Source organism: Volvox carteri (genome assembly GCF_000143455.1).
Source record: "Volvox carteri f. nagariensis unplaced genomic scaffold VOLCAscaffold_7, whole genome shotgun sequence".
Taxonomy (NCBI): Eukaryota; Viridiplantae; Chlorophyta; class Chlorophyceae; order Chlamydomonadales; family Volvocaceae; genus Volvox; species Volvox carteri.
In genome coordinates, this window is record NW_003307550.1 from 1,276,146 (window position 1) to 1,293,358 (window position 17,213).

The 17,213-nt window shown below is 53.6% G+C and overlaps 1 protein-coding gene across 1 annotated transcript in view; it reads right to left on the reverse strand.

Annotated features, from left to right (window-relative positions):
* Nucleotides 1-17,213, reverse strand: part of VOLCADRAFT_88000 (uncharacterized protein) — a gene marked incomplete at both ends in the record, with an annotated part of 42,411 nt that overhangs the window by 13,502 nt on the left and 11,696 nt on the right. The window contains 21 exons of the mRNA XM_002947730.1: nucleotides 25-144; nucleotides 1,158-1,363; nucleotides 1,848-1,965; nucleotides 2,517-2,636; nucleotides 2,979-3,058; nucleotides 3,570-3,658; nucleotides 4,222-4,426; nucleotides 4,667-4,762; nucleotides 4,941-5,018; nucleotides 5,195-5,227; nucleotides 5,625-5,723; nucleotides 6,693-6,771; nucleotides 7,473-7,594; nucleotides 8,060-8,134; nucleotides 8,540-8,719; nucleotides 9,418-9,534; nucleotides 9,960-10,059; nucleotides 11,163-11,254; nucleotides 11,492-11,530; nucleotides 12,951-13,080; nucleotides 16,125-16,182. Of these exons, the coding sequence (XP_002947776.1) occupies nucleotides 25-144; nucleotides 1,158-1,363; nucleotides 1,848-1,965; nucleotides 2,517-2,636; nucleotides 2,979-3,058; nucleotides 3,570-3,658; nucleotides 4,222-4,426; nucleotides 4,667-4,762; nucleotides 4,941-5,018; nucleotides 5,195-5,227; nucleotides 5,625-5,723; nucleotides 6,693-6,771; nucleotides 7,473-7,594; nucleotides 8,060-8,134; nucleotides 8,540-8,719; nucleotides 9,418-9,534; nucleotides 9,960-10,059; nucleotides 11,163-11,254; nucleotides 11,492-11,530; nucleotides 12,951-13,080; nucleotides 16,125-16,182 (2,236 nt within the window). The remainder of the gene's footprint in view (nucleotides 1-24; nucleotides 145-1,157; nucleotides 1,364-1,847; nucleotides 1,966-2,516; nucleotides 2,637-2,978; nucleotides 3,059-3,569; nucleotides 3,659-4,221; nucleotides 4,427-4,666; nucleotides 4,763-4,940; nucleotides 5,019-5,194; nucleotides 5,228-5,624; nucleotides 5,724-6,692; nucleotides 6,772-7,472; nucleotides 7,595-8,059; nucleotides 8,135-8,539; nucleotides 8,720-9,417; nucleotides 9,535-9,959; nucleotides 10,060-11,162; nucleotides 11,255-11,491; nucleotides 11,531-12,950; nucleotides 13,081-16,124; nucleotides 16,183-17,213) is intronic.

Below are 17,213 nucleotides of genomic sequence, written 5' to 3' on the forward strand. Positions count from 1 at the left end.
TTCTCCCTCCTCACAAAGTCCCACCGGATCATGATGGGCTCGGGTAGGTCCCTCAGGAGGGCGGGTAGATCAGGCAGGGTGGCTACCAAGAGGGTGGTTTCGGGGCGGGGCTTGGGGGCCAGGGGGGAGCCAAGGAGACTGCGCCTGTGGGGAGGGAATATAAAACAAATACACACAAACAAATAAACACTGACAATCGCGTGTGTACGTATCGGTGCGTGTGTGTACGTATGTCAGGAGGTTGAGGGCACCATCTTCTTTGCCGTGAACACCATCGCGGCGCATAGTAGCCCCAACAGAGCCACCTAGCAACGTGCGAGTACGACGGTGCAATTTGATGACGGACAATGACGATGCTAATGTGTGCGCATGTATGTATGTATGCATGCATGTATGCATGTATGTATGTATGTATGTATGTACGTATGTACGTACGTATGACTTAGATTACACTGTGGGCCGCGAGAGCCGGGGGCCGAAGCCGAAACACAGCGCAAGGGTCGGGAGCACACAGCACACGTCGGTTAGTCTTGTGTGCTCCCGACCCCGACTCAGACTGCCAACACCCTACACAGCCACTCCGCAGCCCCTCCATCCGGGGATGGCGCTGCAGTGAATACACCACGAAGGGCTCTCAGGTCCCGCTAGAGCGAGTCCACAAGTCTCAGCTAGGGCAAAGTCAAAGGCTCTCTGAAACAACCCCCCAAAACACCACCAACGAAAACGGGATTCGAAGGGAAAACAAACAAACAAACAAAAATTCGGTTAGGGCAGTCCCGGCAGGGGAGGGCTCCTGATATACCTAACAGGCCAACAAAAAACCTCCAAGAGAGAAAGGCTAAGAGAGCTCGACACCACAAGACGTCTTGCAACCACCTTAAAACAACTGACCTCCACCACCTGTCCCTTCCTGGGCTGGTCCAGGGGAGAAGTAGCCTTATAAAGAAAAGGGATCCCGCACAAGCCTGATCACCACTGCAGGGGCCCGGGATAGTCCGGCGAAACCACCAAAGCGTATGTATGTATGTACCGTATGTATGTACCGTATGTATGTACCGTACGCACGCACCATACGTACCTCGTATGTATGTACGTACCGTACGTGCTTTGTTTTACGCGTCGCGACCCCGTCCCACTCTCTTCTTCCCCCCTCCTACCTGTGAGCTCGACACCACAGCCAGTATCCCGACAACATCAGCAGCAGCACCATCACCACCAGCGCTACAGGCAGGGTGGTCTGCAGATCCCGTCGGGAGCTCGTCAGGCAGCACGGCTTCGAGCTGTGCTGGGAGTCGTCCCCTTCTTTCCGCGGCGACTCAGTGCTCGTTATGTAGCCCAGAGCTGCGCGGTAACCGGTTTGAATCTGGGGGCAAGTGGGACGGAGTGGTGAAAGAGGAGGTGAATGTCAGGTAAGGAATGGGAAGTTATATGCAAGAAGCAAGTAACGGATGGAAGAGTGGTTGGAGACGGCGGTTGGAGAGGGTGGTTGCGGGCTTGCAAAAGTGAGAGTGTTGGATGGCGCGGGAAAGGAAGGGGGAGGGAAACAAAGCACAACAAAAAAGCAAAACAAAAATCTTCAAGATGTAAGGCGGGCGTGGGATTCGATCAAGCGATCCATCTCTCTTCCCGTTCTCCTCCATGGCCCCACAAAAAACGCACTCCCGCGTCAGCTGACGCTGGTTCGCCACTACGCAAGAGACAAAATTGTAACTTATCTTTTTCCTAACCTCGCGCGCGGCCTTTGTTTCCCAACGATATCCCTCCCTCTTTCCGCCGGGCTCCTCCCCCCGTTCCCCACCTTTCTCCCCATCCTTCTTCTCTTTCCCCCTCATTCCTGCCGTACCCACCGCACTCAGGTTCCCACTGCTATTCAGTACGGCCATAAATTGCGACGTCAGGTTTGCGAGAATGGACTCCAGGGTGGCATCCGTAAGAAGCGCGGCGGCGGCGTCAGATAGAATCCGCCTGTGGTGTCGTACGGACGTCGTACAGACGAACATAGTGGGACGCATTGGTAGGTGGATTGGCATTTAGGCATTTATGAGTCAACATGCGCTCGAGTTCAGATACACTGGCCAGGGCAGTTGGGTTGGTTGTGGTGGTTACCGCTGCTACAACGACGCCTAATCTACGCGCTCTGGCATCATCCTCCAGATACAGGCAAACGAGGTATTTCTGGTTTCGGGAACGGGTCTATTTCTGTCGGACTTAGGTTGTCGGGCGGCCCTTCGGGCCGCATACCACCTTTCGTCTACGGCGTATGATCCTATTCCTGCAAGCCAGCCGGCTTCGGGAACTCTTATTTCTGTTTTCGGGAGTTTCGGTACGACCCGAACCTCCCGAAGCGTTTGCCGATATATGTCATCCTCCATATCAATATCTTTGTAAGACCTTAGGGTACCCCTACCACTGGATGACACGCTTTAGTGCAGTTATGCACGTGACAACTCCAACTCTTACGCGTCGTGGCTCAGTTTATTTAAACAAACACACTAAACATACTAGCACTGTCGTACCTGTACAAGAACGAGTTACGGATCCGAATGTCCAGCGCCACGTTGGGGTTGCGAATGGAGGCTGTCCAGGCGGTCAGGAAGTCCCGGGTAGCGCCAGGATGGTAACCGCGATCCGTCCATCTGCAAAAACACGTACGGAGCATATTTCACGACAAATTTCACTGAACAATTTCAATAACTGGTGCCATATAGACTAGGAGCACTAACAGCACTAGGCTGCGTGGGTGTCCTTGGCTAGGAGAGTCTTCTGCGGGGCCGTGTCTGGCGTGGGGAGGTCTTCCCCTTGCCTCGGCTTTTGAGTGTGTAGTGGAGCCCCCTGCGCTGTGTTTCGGCCCGGTCAGGGCCCCCGGTGCTCGGGACGAGCCGCCCACAGTGTAACACCGCATCAACACTAACAGCACTGACAACACACAGATACTCACACACGCGCAACAAACAAAATCGCCTCCCCGCCAGACAGACCTCTTGAAATTGGTTTCGTCGTTCACATCCACTTGGGATTGGCGGAAAGGGCCCACGGGCGATTGGAGGTCCAGCACAAACTGCGGGTGAACGTAAGGACGTTTGCGGAAAAAGGGGGATCACATATCAAGGAATATCTTCCGTCCTCCATCCACGAGACGACATGTAAAAAGCCACAGGTACAGCAGCACTTCGCTTAAGAGGACCATAAAAAACATATTTTCAAAGGGATTTACAAAATGGTTGGAAATCCGCTTTCCGGAGCCAAAAATCCGCATCCGCCTGATGCACACAGCACAATACACAGTACGCATACATAGATGTGCATACATACAGGTGTACGCTGCGTTTCCGTTACTCGGGCTCCAGGGGAGAGGGGCCCCCCATCTCGCACCCCTATCCCCCCCCTCCTCCTCCGCCTCCTCCAGGTCCAGTGCCAGGTCGGTCTTATGTGTCAGATGTGCCGCCCCTCGCAGCCCCCGTCAGATGGTATAAGGCCCCCGTGCGTCAGGTGGTGCGATGGAAACATACACGTATACATACAGACAGACACACATGTTGGCGGGCGATGTTCTCTTAAGCACGACCCACCTCCCAGCTGAGCTCAGGTCCCGCCAGATTCGCGAAGAACTGATAGATGGCGGTCTGGTAGCCGGGGTCGATGCCCTTGCGTGCCGCACCTGCGCATGTTGTTTGTATGTATATATGTTTATAAGTACAAATATTCTATGTGTGCGTGTGTTTTTTCGCCTGGGAGGGGCCGGGGGGAGAGGGGGAAGAACGAGGAGAAACAGGTGTGTGTTTTTTTTTGTGTGTTTTTTGTGTGTGGATCAATGAATGTGTGGATCAATGGATTTGGCATCCATCCATCCATCCATCCATCCATCCATCCATCCATCCATCCATCCATCCATCCATCCATCCATCCATCCATCCATCCATCCATCCATCCATCCATCCATCCATCCATCCATCCATCCGTCCGTCCATCCATCCATCCATCCATCCATCCATCCATCCATCCATCCATCCATCCATCCATCCATCCATCCATCCATCCATCCATCCATCCATCCATCCATCCATCCATCCATGGAAGAATACGCACAGCAGTGGCAGCAAAGTCTGTCTGGAGCCGAACCGCTGTGTGACACGCTGCGCGGCATAGATGGAGTGTCCACAAAACTTCACTCCCATGTTCTCACCCTCACGTACATACCGCAGGCTGACCCGCTACACTCACCCCCGAAGCCGCCAAATCCAAAGTGCGGCGCGCGGTTGACTAGGACCACCTTTCCGCCAGCCACCATGCTAGTTTCGTTGGTGGCGTGTGGGCAGTTGATTGCCGTACACCGCTCCAACCGCCCCGTGGTTCGGTTGAGCACTTCTGTTGAGCCCGGAAGTTGGGTAACTCCCACAAGACCCTCCATACCATACAACTGAGTGCCCTGGCGGTTGGCGGTTGGAGGATGGGGGGAGAGGCGGAGGAGGTAAAGGGCGTGAGAAATAATGGGGTGCGGGAAATAGGGGAAAGGGCAGCGGGCGGATAAATACACCTTGCGCGGAAGAGGGGTAGGGGAGGCTGAGGAGGTGGAAGGGGATCGCACACTTCCTTGCTGAGTAAAACACATACGCATGGTACGACACGGTACGACAACGTACGACATACCAACGAAAACGCCCCGCACCTTGAATTGCTCGCTCCACTTTATCGTGAAAGCGCATGTGCGGTTGATGAAGTTGACATGAACTAAATTACAACCCAGACCTGGTGCTGTCAGTTTCTGTGGAGGGAGGGGGAAAGGGAGCGAGGAGGCAAAGAGTGGCGTACAGGGGCACAATGTAGAGTATGCGTTTGATGGTCTAAGCCGCGATGACACACGCACATCCACACACACACACACACACACACACACACACACACAAACATAGTTTATCGGAAGATGTGGGTTCGGGTCCCACCGCTGGTCCCCCCCCTCCCCGGGTGAAGTCGATGGGGGTGATGAAGGCTGAGATGAGACGCTGGGTTCCTCCGGTGCGCTGGGCGGCTGGAGGGGGAGCTCTCACCATGAAGACCTACACACTGCCGCAGAGCAGTGGCGGGGGAATAGTTCTGCATAGGGCCTGGACCAGGGGCTGTATTCCATGTGGTGGTTGGATAACGTAACCGGGCGGCGGCGGCAGGATTCGCAAGGATAGGATGGCGATTGGCGCACCGTTGGGTGTGAGTGCATTGGCAGGTCGCGCAGCTGTAGAGCATGCGTTCGGTGGAACGGAGGGGTTGCTTGACATATGAGTTAGTGCATGAAGCTGGCTTGAGGATTCGAACAGGTGACGGCGCCTTGGTTGATAAAGGAGAACGGTTAGGATTCTGACCGATATAACGCCCCTCCAGTGATGGAGTGCTTCGGCGGCCCCTCGTTCCCGTTGGATACCACGGTTAGCTGCCCCGGGCCAGTGTCAGGCACCCGGATCGGTACATGTAACAGATGCTCACATGCTCAGGTGCATCGATACATATATATATATATATGTATATATATATATAATATATATACATATATATATACATATATATATATATATATATATATATATATATATATATATATATATATATATATATATATACGCACACACAGCTACCTGCAGCTCCCGGAGCAGCTCCATGGCCCGTATCATGGCTGTGCTGTTGAGCAGCAGGGTCATGTCGGTGGGGTCGAACATCCAACCCTGACCAGTGCCCTTTAAGAGAGGGAGATGGGGGGGGATGGGGACAAGGATGGAGGGAGGGGAAATAGATACACGACACGAAACAAGTAAAACGTATTTCATCAGTTTCACTGCAGATATCAACCCAGTTTGGTTGTTGTTGTTGATGATGGTGGTGGTTGAGGCTGTGTCCGGTGGTTGGATTGGTTGGGTAAAGTTAATGAAAAGACACCAATGACAGCTCTAGACTGATGTGCGCGGTATGGGGGTCGTTGGGATAGTTGGTGGTTGGAAGTTGAAGGGAGTGGGGTTTAGGAAAGGAAACCCATCGACATGTCCTCACCACCAACCGCTATCTGCCAATTGCCAACCTCATGTAGCTGTACGACGTTATTACGAATGACGAAGTTGTTTAGAGAGGTAGCGTCGGAATCACAACATCGCCAGAAGGAAAAGGCCAAGTGATGAGTTTGGGGCCCGTGTAAGCCCCTCCCGGGGAGGAGGACCGCCCGAGTGTTGCAAGGACCCGGGGTGCGCAGCCGCGCGCCTGCTCAAGGCGCAGGCTGCAGGGGCGGAACTGTGCCGCAGCACTTGCTAAGATTGTTTGTTTGAGGGCGCTCTCTTTCCTCTTGACAAAAAGGGGAAACGCGGGGTTGCATGCCCTCTGTCGAGCAGGTGGGGATAGTGGCCCCTCACACCCCTCTCCCCCCACAAGGAGGAGAGTGCTTCGGCGGTCGTTCCCGTTGGATACCACGGTTAGTTGCCCCTGGCCAGTGTCAGGCCCCCGGATCGGTACATGTAACGACACATAGCCGAGTGAGGGTACGTGGCCTGGTGTGGTGCGTGGTCTGCTTTATTAATCGTGTGATGGATGTCAGGAGGGTGAAGGGGCGACGGGGGGACACAGGAAAGGCGCCTCAATCGGGGGGGGTTAAGTTCATGCACCCGGCGCATAAGACATACCTAACTAAAATATCATAGCCCCACCCCACCCCACCCCACCATACTGACCATAGACTGCAAGAAGGGCGCCGCCACTTGCACCAGCAGCACCGGCGCCTCCAGACAGTCCTCCATTTGCCTGTGTGTGCACGTGCATGTGTGTACGCATGTGTGTACGTATGTGTGTAAGTATGTGTGTACGTATGTGCGTAAGTATGTGTGTACGTATGTGCGTAAGTATGTGTGTACGTATGTGCGTAAGTATGTGTGTACGTATGTGTGCAAGTATGTGTGTACGTATGTGTGCAAGTATGTGTGCAAGTATGTGTGCAAGTATGTAAGTATGTGTGTACATGTATGTGTGCGTTTGCGTGTGCGTGTACATGAGCGTGTGAGGCAGGGGCATGCCGCTAGACAGACAGGGGGGCCATGAAGCGCTGCAGGTCAGAGCCGGTTGTTGCACGTCTCTGTCCGGACATAACGTCGTTGCAACACGTCGTACCCGTTCCTAGGCTGTATGTCTTGATCGGGTGCTTTCCCCACCCGACCCTCCCACCCATCCCCCAGTCCCTCCCAACCACCACCACCACCACCACTGTCATTGCCATCTCCTTCCCTCCTCCGCTTTCCTCCGCAATTTCCGCATCCCTCACCCCCCCTTCAAAGGACGGGGGTTAGCTTCCTTCTGCCGTATCCTTGCCTATTTCTGCTCAACGGCGAAAACGGCTTAGTACTATAGTGCCGCGACACGCCCAACCAGTACATCTCTAAACACAGCATATCGGTCCCCTTCCCTGACCCCCCCTCCCTTCCCCCCGGACCCTTCTTCCCCACCCTCACCAGCAGATGGAGTAATCCCCCACTTCATCACCGTTCATATCGGAGCCGTTTATCATCCTGGCGGCGTACAAGAGGTCCTCCCACGTGGCCGGGGGAGGCAACTGCCACTGCGCCAACACGTCCTGCGGGGGGCAAGGGGGCACGGGATGGACAAGGGCGGGAGGAGTGGGGGGCAGGGATCACATGGCGCAAAAGCCATGATGATGATGATGATGATGATGATGATGATGATGATGATGATGATGATGATGATGATGATGATGATGATGATGATAGTGATGATGATGATGATGATAGTGATGATGATGATGATGATGATGGTGACGACGATGCGAAAGCAACTATCAACACGTCCAAACGACACCGACTGCCGTCACACAAGTCCGGAGAAGGTGGGACAAGGGGGGCAGATACGGGGGACAATGCTCAGTTAGGACCTAACTAACGAACTAACGAATTAACGAATTAACGAACAAACTACAGTGTGAATCTTTGCGGGCCGGGATGTGAGGGGTGCCCTGCATAACCCCCTCCCCCCGGCCCCTGAGCCCCACACCTGCCCAAGCCCCCGTGCGCCCAACTCTCACCCTCCTGTAATACAGCACACTGGCCTGGCCTGAGAAGGGTACGGTTATGAGGTGGCCGTCGTATATGGTGGCTACCTGTACGGCAATACGGGTTGGGTCGGTTAAACATATAAATACGCATGGCCGGGCAATGAACGGCTCTTAAATACAAAACGAGTTAAGAGGGAAAGCGTTGAGGCTCACGGAGCTGGAAGTAAACACAGCAAAATGATGCAAGAATGGGGAAAGAGGGGGATGAGAGGAATGGGGCACGGTAATAACGTGACGCTAATGACAACAAACACTAAGTCCATCATCGTCCAAGCGGCCAAAGCTACCATGAAGTTAAGCAACCACACAGCCATACATCCACCACCACCAAGATGATGTGCGGCAAGTCCTCCAGGCCCGTGGGGGTCCCTAGAAGCAAACGGCTCCAGGCCCGTATGGCGACGTCATGTAGTCTCTCGCACCAATGTCGTACCGGGTCGCTTGTCGTACCTGGCGAAAGAACGGCAGTACATCCGCCCAGGCAATCTTAGGGTCCTCGAGCACAAATTTCTCCAGGGGTGCCAGCGCATCCACCTCAGATAGATCCACAACTGCGGAAGGGTCGATGCTGAAACCGTCCAGGAAGGGACCCCCAGGGGCTCGGAAGCTGGAAACAACCGTTGGCGTCAACTGTAGTCGGTTTGTCCCCGTTGGGTGATGCGGGGAGGGACGGAGGCAAGGGTTCCCATGAGGTGCGAGGCCCCGGAGGTCCCGATGAGTGTCGGGGTGGAAGAGGAAGGGGGGAAGGGGGAGCGGGAGGGGAGAAATAGGGGTGTGGGAGGTAGGGGAGGCCTACATTGTTCGGCGGTCATAGGTGTGTATGCCTGTGTATGTGTGTAGGTAGAAGAGGGGGGAATAAGAATGGGAGTACATCCTGTATCACGAGCTGTCTGAGGCCTTGGGGTTGTGCTACGCAACTCCCCTCCGGTAAAACACGCCTTCCAGAGGACGTTTTGCAACGCTCTCCCGTACGCTTGGACTGCCCTTACGTACCTCTCAAGAGGAATGAGGCAATCCCCAGGTGACCCCCAAAATTTCCTCCTGTAATTTCATATAACAATGTAATGCCGGTTTCTACAATGCCGTATTCGCCCCGAAACTAGCCTCATCGTTGCCCATAGATATGCCGTACTTGCTTTTTTTTCAGAAATTACCACCCCGCACGCATCGGCCGCACCACACCCCCAAAGAACCCTACTAGCACGCGGAGTCACGGGTACGGCCTTTCGCAACATCGACACAATTCCGTTGCGGGATGTACGACAGGGAGGGAACGCCCAACTCCTAACTGTCAACTGCGGAGACCTGGCTCGAAAGCCGAAACCCACATCAAAGATGTTTGCAAAGGTTAGGTTCAGCCGGAAGCCCAGCTGCGACAGAACCAGGTCGCTCAAGTAGTAGGCGCCGCGGTCCCGGGCTTGCTCCAGCAGCAGGAGATTGACCGGCTGGGATGGTGTGTGGGTCAGTGTGGGGGGGTTGAGTGGGAGGGTGAGTAGGTAAGCAGGTAAGAACCAAGTACAGGGTCGGTCTAGGCTGGCGACGTTATGACAAAGCCCACAGCTAGGCGTGACGGGCGCATGTGCACGATGAGTAGGTACGTAAGGTGGCATGGCATGGCACGGCACGGTTATGGCAGGCCAAGAGCCCAAGACCCCCCGCAGCAACACCATTACCAGTAGCAGCTGCATTAGTAACATGAGTAGCATGAGTAGCATTAGTAGGATTAGTAGCCTTATCAGGGTAGAAAGGATACTCGCTACTCGCAAAGGATATCAGGGACAAAGCTTGGAAATTTGGGTATTCTGTTGGTGTGGGGGTCATTAGATTTCCCACCCACGACTGCCAGCTTCGCCCGTCTGAAACACCTCACCCGCACCGGCGCCACGCGTATGTTGAGGCACTGCTCCAGGAAGCCCTCCACGGCATCCTCCACCTTGTTTCGGAGCTCCGTACTCGGGTTGACCTTGAGCCTACGAGGACACGGAGCAAGCCGTGAATGCGAAACATTTCACACACAACAGACACACACACACACATGCATGATTATGATTTAGATAACGCACACGACACTAATGCGAATGCCTGGGACGGGGGAGGGCACAACGGGCCGCAGCAGAAGCACGAACATGAACAAGAACGTGAAACTAGAGACTACTTCTCTTTTGTGCGGGCGGTTGATCTCCTCTCTACCTCTTTTGAGGATGCAAAAGGACCCACAAGATGTACAACTGGTTGGAAAGCCATGCGCGAAGTGAAATGCAAAACCAAAGACACACAGGATCCCCTGAAATAAGCTTGATGGGTTGCGGTTGCTGCTGTTGGTGCTGTTGGTGCTGTTGCTGCTGTTGATACTGCTGCTGCTGCTGCTGCTGCTGCTGCCAAGCGCACTTCCTTCCACACAGGAAGCGGGGATGTGGAGGGAGATTTACTACAGCTGCATGGATGGCGGGAGGGGGGGAAGTGCCCAGGGGATGCTGTCGAAATTTAGCGGCAGCGTTGCATTCGTGGCCATAGAAGAAGGCCCCTGATATCCCTGACACAGGATGCCCAACTTCCCCAGCGCCGCTTCGGATTCCACCAGGTGGCTGGGTGCGGGACTAAGTGCGGACACGCTGAGGGGAACGATGGGCAGGAGGTGCTGCTGCTGCAGATTCCTACGCCCGCAACCCCACCCCCATCGCCGCAACCTGCTTAGCCAGGTTCCAGTCATAAGGAACAATGTGCTGCAATGGTTCTGTAGCGTTACCCTTCCCTCCTTCTCGCTCTTTACCACTCTGTTCCTCCCCCGAGCCCTCTTCCCCGAGCCCTCTTCCCATCGCGCTGAGGCTTTTTTCCATTCCCCTCCTCATCCCTTGCGGGCTAGGGCCAGGCTGGGATCCAGAGCTCCCCTGCCATCAACGGGCAAGCCGCCCAGCAAGACTGACTAAGCCGCCCAGCAAGGCGTCCGCCAAATTTGGAATGGAGTCCCCGGTGCGTTGCATTAACACCCTGATATTGGCAGCTCAGCAATTTGCGTTGATTCTGATTCTTGTTCTGCTGCTGTCCAGTGGCTGAAAGATGACCACGACCTTACCCGGGCACTGCCAGCAGGTCCCTGACGAGCGACGCCACGCACAAGCTCCCCATGCTACTATCGTTGTTGCATGAAGGTTCTGCCATGGCTTGCTGGAGGACCAGCAGCGCAATGGCCACCAAGAGATGTGCCATTCTGCCGCACTCCCAATACCAGGGCCTTAGAAAAGCATGCAGCTTCTTACGACAAGCTCACATGTTTGCAGCAATATATGCAGAACCTCCGGTATATCATAACCGGCTTGCATTCAAGGCCCTACAAGATCAAAGCTTAGGCTTCTTACAAAGACCATAGTATTATGTAATATAATATTGAAGGCGTTAACTTACGGTATGTTGCTTGGAACTGCTGCCGTAGTTCCATGAGTACTGTGTTCGGAAAGCAGGTACAGTGCGGCGACAACCCAATAAGCATTAACCCTCAAAATAAACGTCTCTTCCTCACCGTATTACAAAGTTTATTATTTGAGCATAACGTTACGGCATAACGCAACAAAAGTAATCACCCTGATTTGGCCAACGTTATCGCGTGGCGTAACAGGGCTAAAGTACTTGCATGCATAATTTTTATCTACATGAAAAATCCTCAAGCTCTCTTAATTTACAATACTGAGCGGGAACGCGTTATGGCCAACGTTCTGCGATTCCGTTGTAACTGTAAACAAAGCTGGCGCTTGGGGTAGGTCTTAACACGCTGCAACATATGGTGAATGAAAGGACTATGGGCTGCCTCAACTAAAGTTTTAGCGACTGAGTTGCCATCGGCTCTCATAACCCCACCTTACGCAAGCATATGAAAGTTAATTAGTCCACGTTGATTAATAGTGCTTTGAGGTCATGAATTGTATTTCGCTTACGAAAAATCCTACTTCGGCGGTGGAGCCGTAATCGAAAGGGTTACGCCAGCTTGGCGCGTTACGTCAGGTCACTTAACCGCACGTATTGTGGGACGCCACTTTGGGTGTAGCTATTCCCTATATGAACGGTGCTGTAATCTTCTGCTGGACTTGTCGCACATGTGTCACTGTGCGCATCATTCAGTCGCGCTGCAAGGCAACCTGGATTGCCTTGCGGGACAGGAACTCGCATGAATCCACAAGGATATCTTCACCACAATTGAAAATTGGACGCTTTTACAGGAAAAACAAGCGTGCTGCGAGCAGCGAGACATCTCAACGTCACTGCGACTCTTCGCGACTCGGAAAAACTGCCATACGGCAGGGGTGTGCGACTCGGCGCTGCGACTGCAGCCAACCGGCACCGACATTGCACTGTCAAGCATTCCATATGTAAATCCAACTTCCCAAACCTTATAATTTAATTTTCAATGAATAGCCGTTGCACATGTTTCTGCTCCTCTTTGCGCCAATTACCTGTCAATTTAAGCTCGCGGGTTGTCAAATGAAAAGCGACAGGAATTTCCTGGCGAAAAGCTTGGAAAACATCCGCAGCTATTGTGCGCTTAAGCTAACTTCCGAACCTCTTCCTCTTATATCAACTGCAAAGCAAGTTCTCAATTCCCCACCCAACCCCGGCGGAGACCAACAATTCTGTGGCCATGTCTCCCGTGACCTGTAATCTCGTGGCTCTGCCGAAGCTGGCTGGTACCGATCGTGCCGTGGATGAGCAGAAAAGGGGAGCATAGACTGGCTGCCAAGGGCCCTTACACTACAGGCTGAAAGAGAGAACCACCTACCAGTGAGGCCTAGTCGGCGGGAGACTTCGAGTTTGGCTGCTGTGTCGCGCCTCATGTAGTGCTGCGCACGCTATAGTGCCACTGGCCATGCACCTGGCACAGCTCCTCTTGCCCTCCTGGGCCAGCCGCCATGCTGTTCCCACCCATGCGCATGGAGCACGCCTTGATGTTGCACGTGATGCCGGTTAGTAGTATCATCTCCAGTAGGCATATGCGGAAGGCCCTGTGTGACAGGGAGTGTAATGGATGCATCCTGCATGCCGGTCAGAGGGCCCGAGAGTTAGCTGCCCCAGCTGAAGCAGGTGTCCTAATCCTAGTCAGCTGACGATGGCTGCCAGCAGTAGCCGCCTTGTGCCAGCAGGCGCTGGCAGCAGAGGCCACCCAGGCATGCAATCCAAGCCAGTAGGCCTCCATAAGCTGGTCCATCTTGGAGTGGGGGATGAGGTAGTTGCATAGCACGCCTGGGCCGTCCACCAGGCGAGCCAGCACTGCAATGTCCTCTCAGTTCCAATGCGCCGCACTGCTATGGAACGGCTTGCTATGGAGCCGCTTGCCCACACCACTGCTGGGTGGTCCGTGGGGACGCCTTCCCAGCCCTGTAGAAATAGGTGCTGGTGGCCATGGTCATGAAGTGAACACAGCCCAGACCAATGCCATCTGCCCGGGACATGTTGAGCAGTAACAGAAAGTCGAGTGTGACTAGTTCACCTGGGGAGCTATAAAGATGTCGCCTGGCATGCTGTGTGCCTCCCACCAGCTCCAGAACTGACCCTGCATGGGGGTGTAGTCCTCCACGGTCCATGGTACCAGTGATTCTGTCGACCCAGCACCAAATCTGTGTGGCCAGGGCCAGGAGGTCCACGTCGGCCCCTTCCCCAAGGGTGTCGAGCAGTGGGCCCGTGCAGGGGGCTAGGTCTTTGAGTGGCAGGCAACCAGGTTGGTGGGGACGCAGACACAGTTGGTGCTGGGGTTGCTGAAGTCAATGAGGTGGGCCATGGTGTCCCGCCACACACCCTTGGGAGCTGTGTTCCCATTTGGAGCCCGGCAGGAAGAATTTAATGGTGCGGTCCAGCATCACAACCCCCTGCATGAAGGGCTCCAACCAGTGTTTTTTTTGGTAATATATTACTTTTTTGGGAATAAATGGGGGCCTGAGCCTGGAAGAAATGGAATCGTTGGTCAGTTGGCCGTACTGGTTCATTACTTCGGCCATAAGTCGCCATAAGCTTGATTCTGACGAGTAAGGGCCACCGCCCCAAGATGTCGCCACGGCGGGTGCTTCGCAGCACGCGCAAATGCAGTTAGGTGCACAGAACGATGGTGGTACGGCATGTGTGTTTCCAGACGTCAGGTGTTGTTTACAGCACACCGTAAGGCCTTTGATGGGGGGGGTCTGTTGATGCGAAGGGATGACGTGTCGCCCCGTGGCCTGTTTAGGTAACTTGTCAGGTTGTCGTGAGTAACAGCTGTGGCCTGTTTAAGACTGCCCATCTGTGAGCAACGGCTGGCAGGTTCTAGAGTACTGCCAACTCGTCCATCTGGATAAGCTTTCCAAGCCTTTATAAGGCATTGCTGTTTATTGGTAATAGTACCTCAGATTCACACGTTTACGCCTAGGCAAAGGGGCTATCGGTGGTAGGTCGCGGATCTCCCGAATACGTGTAACGGCTAATGTCTCCTTAGTCTTGTCTGTTAGGTCCCTGTGAGATAGCGTCTCACCAACAGGGTCTGGGGGAGGTGCAGCCCCCCCCCAAGCGACTATACAAATAGGAATTGTAACCGCAAGAAACACCCAGTTTATTACTCTAGGGTACTAGGCCCAAAACGAAAAAAAACACTGGAGCCTCCAACCACACGCCATCCATGGTGAGCCTGGCTCACTAGTCCCTGATCAACCAGGTGGTGAGGCACATGTGGGCCTTGCACACCTCGGCATGCTGGAGCACCCTGAGGATCATGCTCAAAAGGGGGGTTGGCCCAGCATTGTCTCCCCAAGGTGAAGCAGAAGGCATCTAACTCCATGGTGTTGTCGGGCGTGAAGGACTGAGTAGTACACCAGGAGTTGGTAGATGGAATGGGACATGAAACCCTACCCGGATTGTTGTATCATGTCTTTTTGCAGAAAAGAACCGATCAGCGGATGACAGATCCCGTGATATCCAGGACACTACACGGATCCACATCAAATGGCCCCCATTTCATGTTTGACCAGCTGAACGAGTGTGGGTGCAGTTTTCAGTCATTGGCATCCTTCAATTTTGACAAGAAACTTGTGAGCTTGTCTTAAACCGTTTTCCTCCTGAGGCTGCTATTCCACCTGCAGGCAGATGTCTTGCTCAAAGCAGTAGCCGTGGAGATGCATGTGACTGCACGTGAGTTGCGGGCTTTTGCGGAGCCTTTGTTTGTGATGGTGGTGGTGTTTACGTTATCCGTCAGGACCTTTGACGGCACGACTGGATAGGTGTAGTAGCTGGCTGCTGAAAAGGCCTCTCGAGAAGCTGGTGGTCGTGCTTCATGTGTATTTGTAGAGCCGTACTGTGTACCAGCTACTACAATAGGCCTGTGGGCCCTTTGGACAACTGGGCAGCTAGGAGGATGGCATGAAACTTCTGCGGTGTGGAATCCATCCTGCTGTATTTGGGGTTCCTGTTGCCACGGGTGATGCCTGGCTTCCCATCAAGAACCGTCCAGGCGCCCCAGCCGCCAAGGGATGCAGCAGATTTTCCAGGGCGCCACAGAGGATGAGAAAATGCAGCTGGGTGGAGACCCACAGATGACGGCGGCCGTTGAACTTGTTGAAGGAGCTCTCCCAGAACTCTAGTTCCTTGTTGTATCCCATAAGCTTCCCCCACAACTTGTGGCTCCGTAGCCTAATTGTCAGCGGTTAGCTTGGCTGGTCCGGTTTACTTAACTTTACTGTTACTAACTAACATCTGTATATATCCGCTGTCGGTGATTACAGATCTAACTAATACAGATATTAGTTTACCTGCGACTACTGATAGTTGTGGCGGCTTTCCACTACCGATAGTTGTACGCCATTTATTGCTCAGTCCTGCCATGTTGCATTACAGTAGCTAGGCCACCAACCACAAGCACAACTCGATGGCAAAACAACCCTCTATAAAACCCCCTCCCAACACCAACCCATTGTGAAAGTTGCACTAGTGGCCGATAGTAATGACAGTTACCTGTGTTGCACCGTTAACGAATCCTACAACCTCAAGCACCCTGACAAGGGTCAAAAGAGCCACCCGGGCGACCCACCCGAGGCCAGCAGAGACAAAATCAGGGACCGCTGCATTGAGGCAACCCCGAGATTGCCCTGGGTGGGTGGGGGGTACGACAAGGCACAGACGATTGACGAGAAAACGAACATAGACAGGTACTTCAAGATTAGACCAATAATATAGGACAATTAGTAAGATACTGACTCCTGGGTGGGTGCGGGAAACTAGAGGACAAAGTCCCAGCAGCGGGACACACCTCTTGGTAATAGTCAAAACAACGGCAGTTAAAGAACCAATGCACCTGTGGGACCCAAGAGTCTCCTGCCGTACTGTGGTCCGGCACATGCATGCATGCATGCGCCCTGCCTCCATGCACCACTGCAGTTCCTTCACAATAACTTGCCTACCTCTACACTCATACTTCGCTTCACCATCCCTGGTTTGCCTGACCGATCGAGAGTAGTTCCCGAGAGATATGGCATCATCCCCCCCCTGGAGAGCTTGTGCCCCGGAGTGGAAGTTGGCTAACGAACTAGGGTGATATCGTGTGGATATCGCGTTGCCCAGTCGTACACGAGGCCCAAGTGGAGTCACTGTTGACAATTTATTCAGAACACGTGTCTCTATCGGTATCTTCCGATACCACCATCTCATGGTTGTGTTGTCTGAAGCATACTACAAATCTGGTATCGAGATAGGCTCCTTAAGTTACAAGTTACAAGTTACAAGTTCCGCACACAAGTGCGGGTGTGTCCGTAAAAGCTGGGGGGGCCATGGACGTTGTATTGGTATTGATGCGGGTCCGCTTCAGGGTGAAGCGTCTCAGCGTGACGTGCCTGGCCTCCCAAATTTCCGAGAGGTATTTGGCCAATGCCAGGGGTCCTTAAGGACCAGTCTTATTCCTGATTCCGCTCATCCTCGCTCAGCTGCTATGGACCTTCCTTCAGAAATGACTTTGCTTGCCCACTCTGAAGATTTGGGTCCCTTGGCTACTTTAGCTGTGCTACTTTTACACGTCGCACCGTGTCCCTGGAGTGGTCGGATTTGTCTGTATGTATCAAGGCTGCTACTGCTAGGGACCCTTGGTTTACTGACATTAATAACACGGGTCACCTTCTTCTGCAAG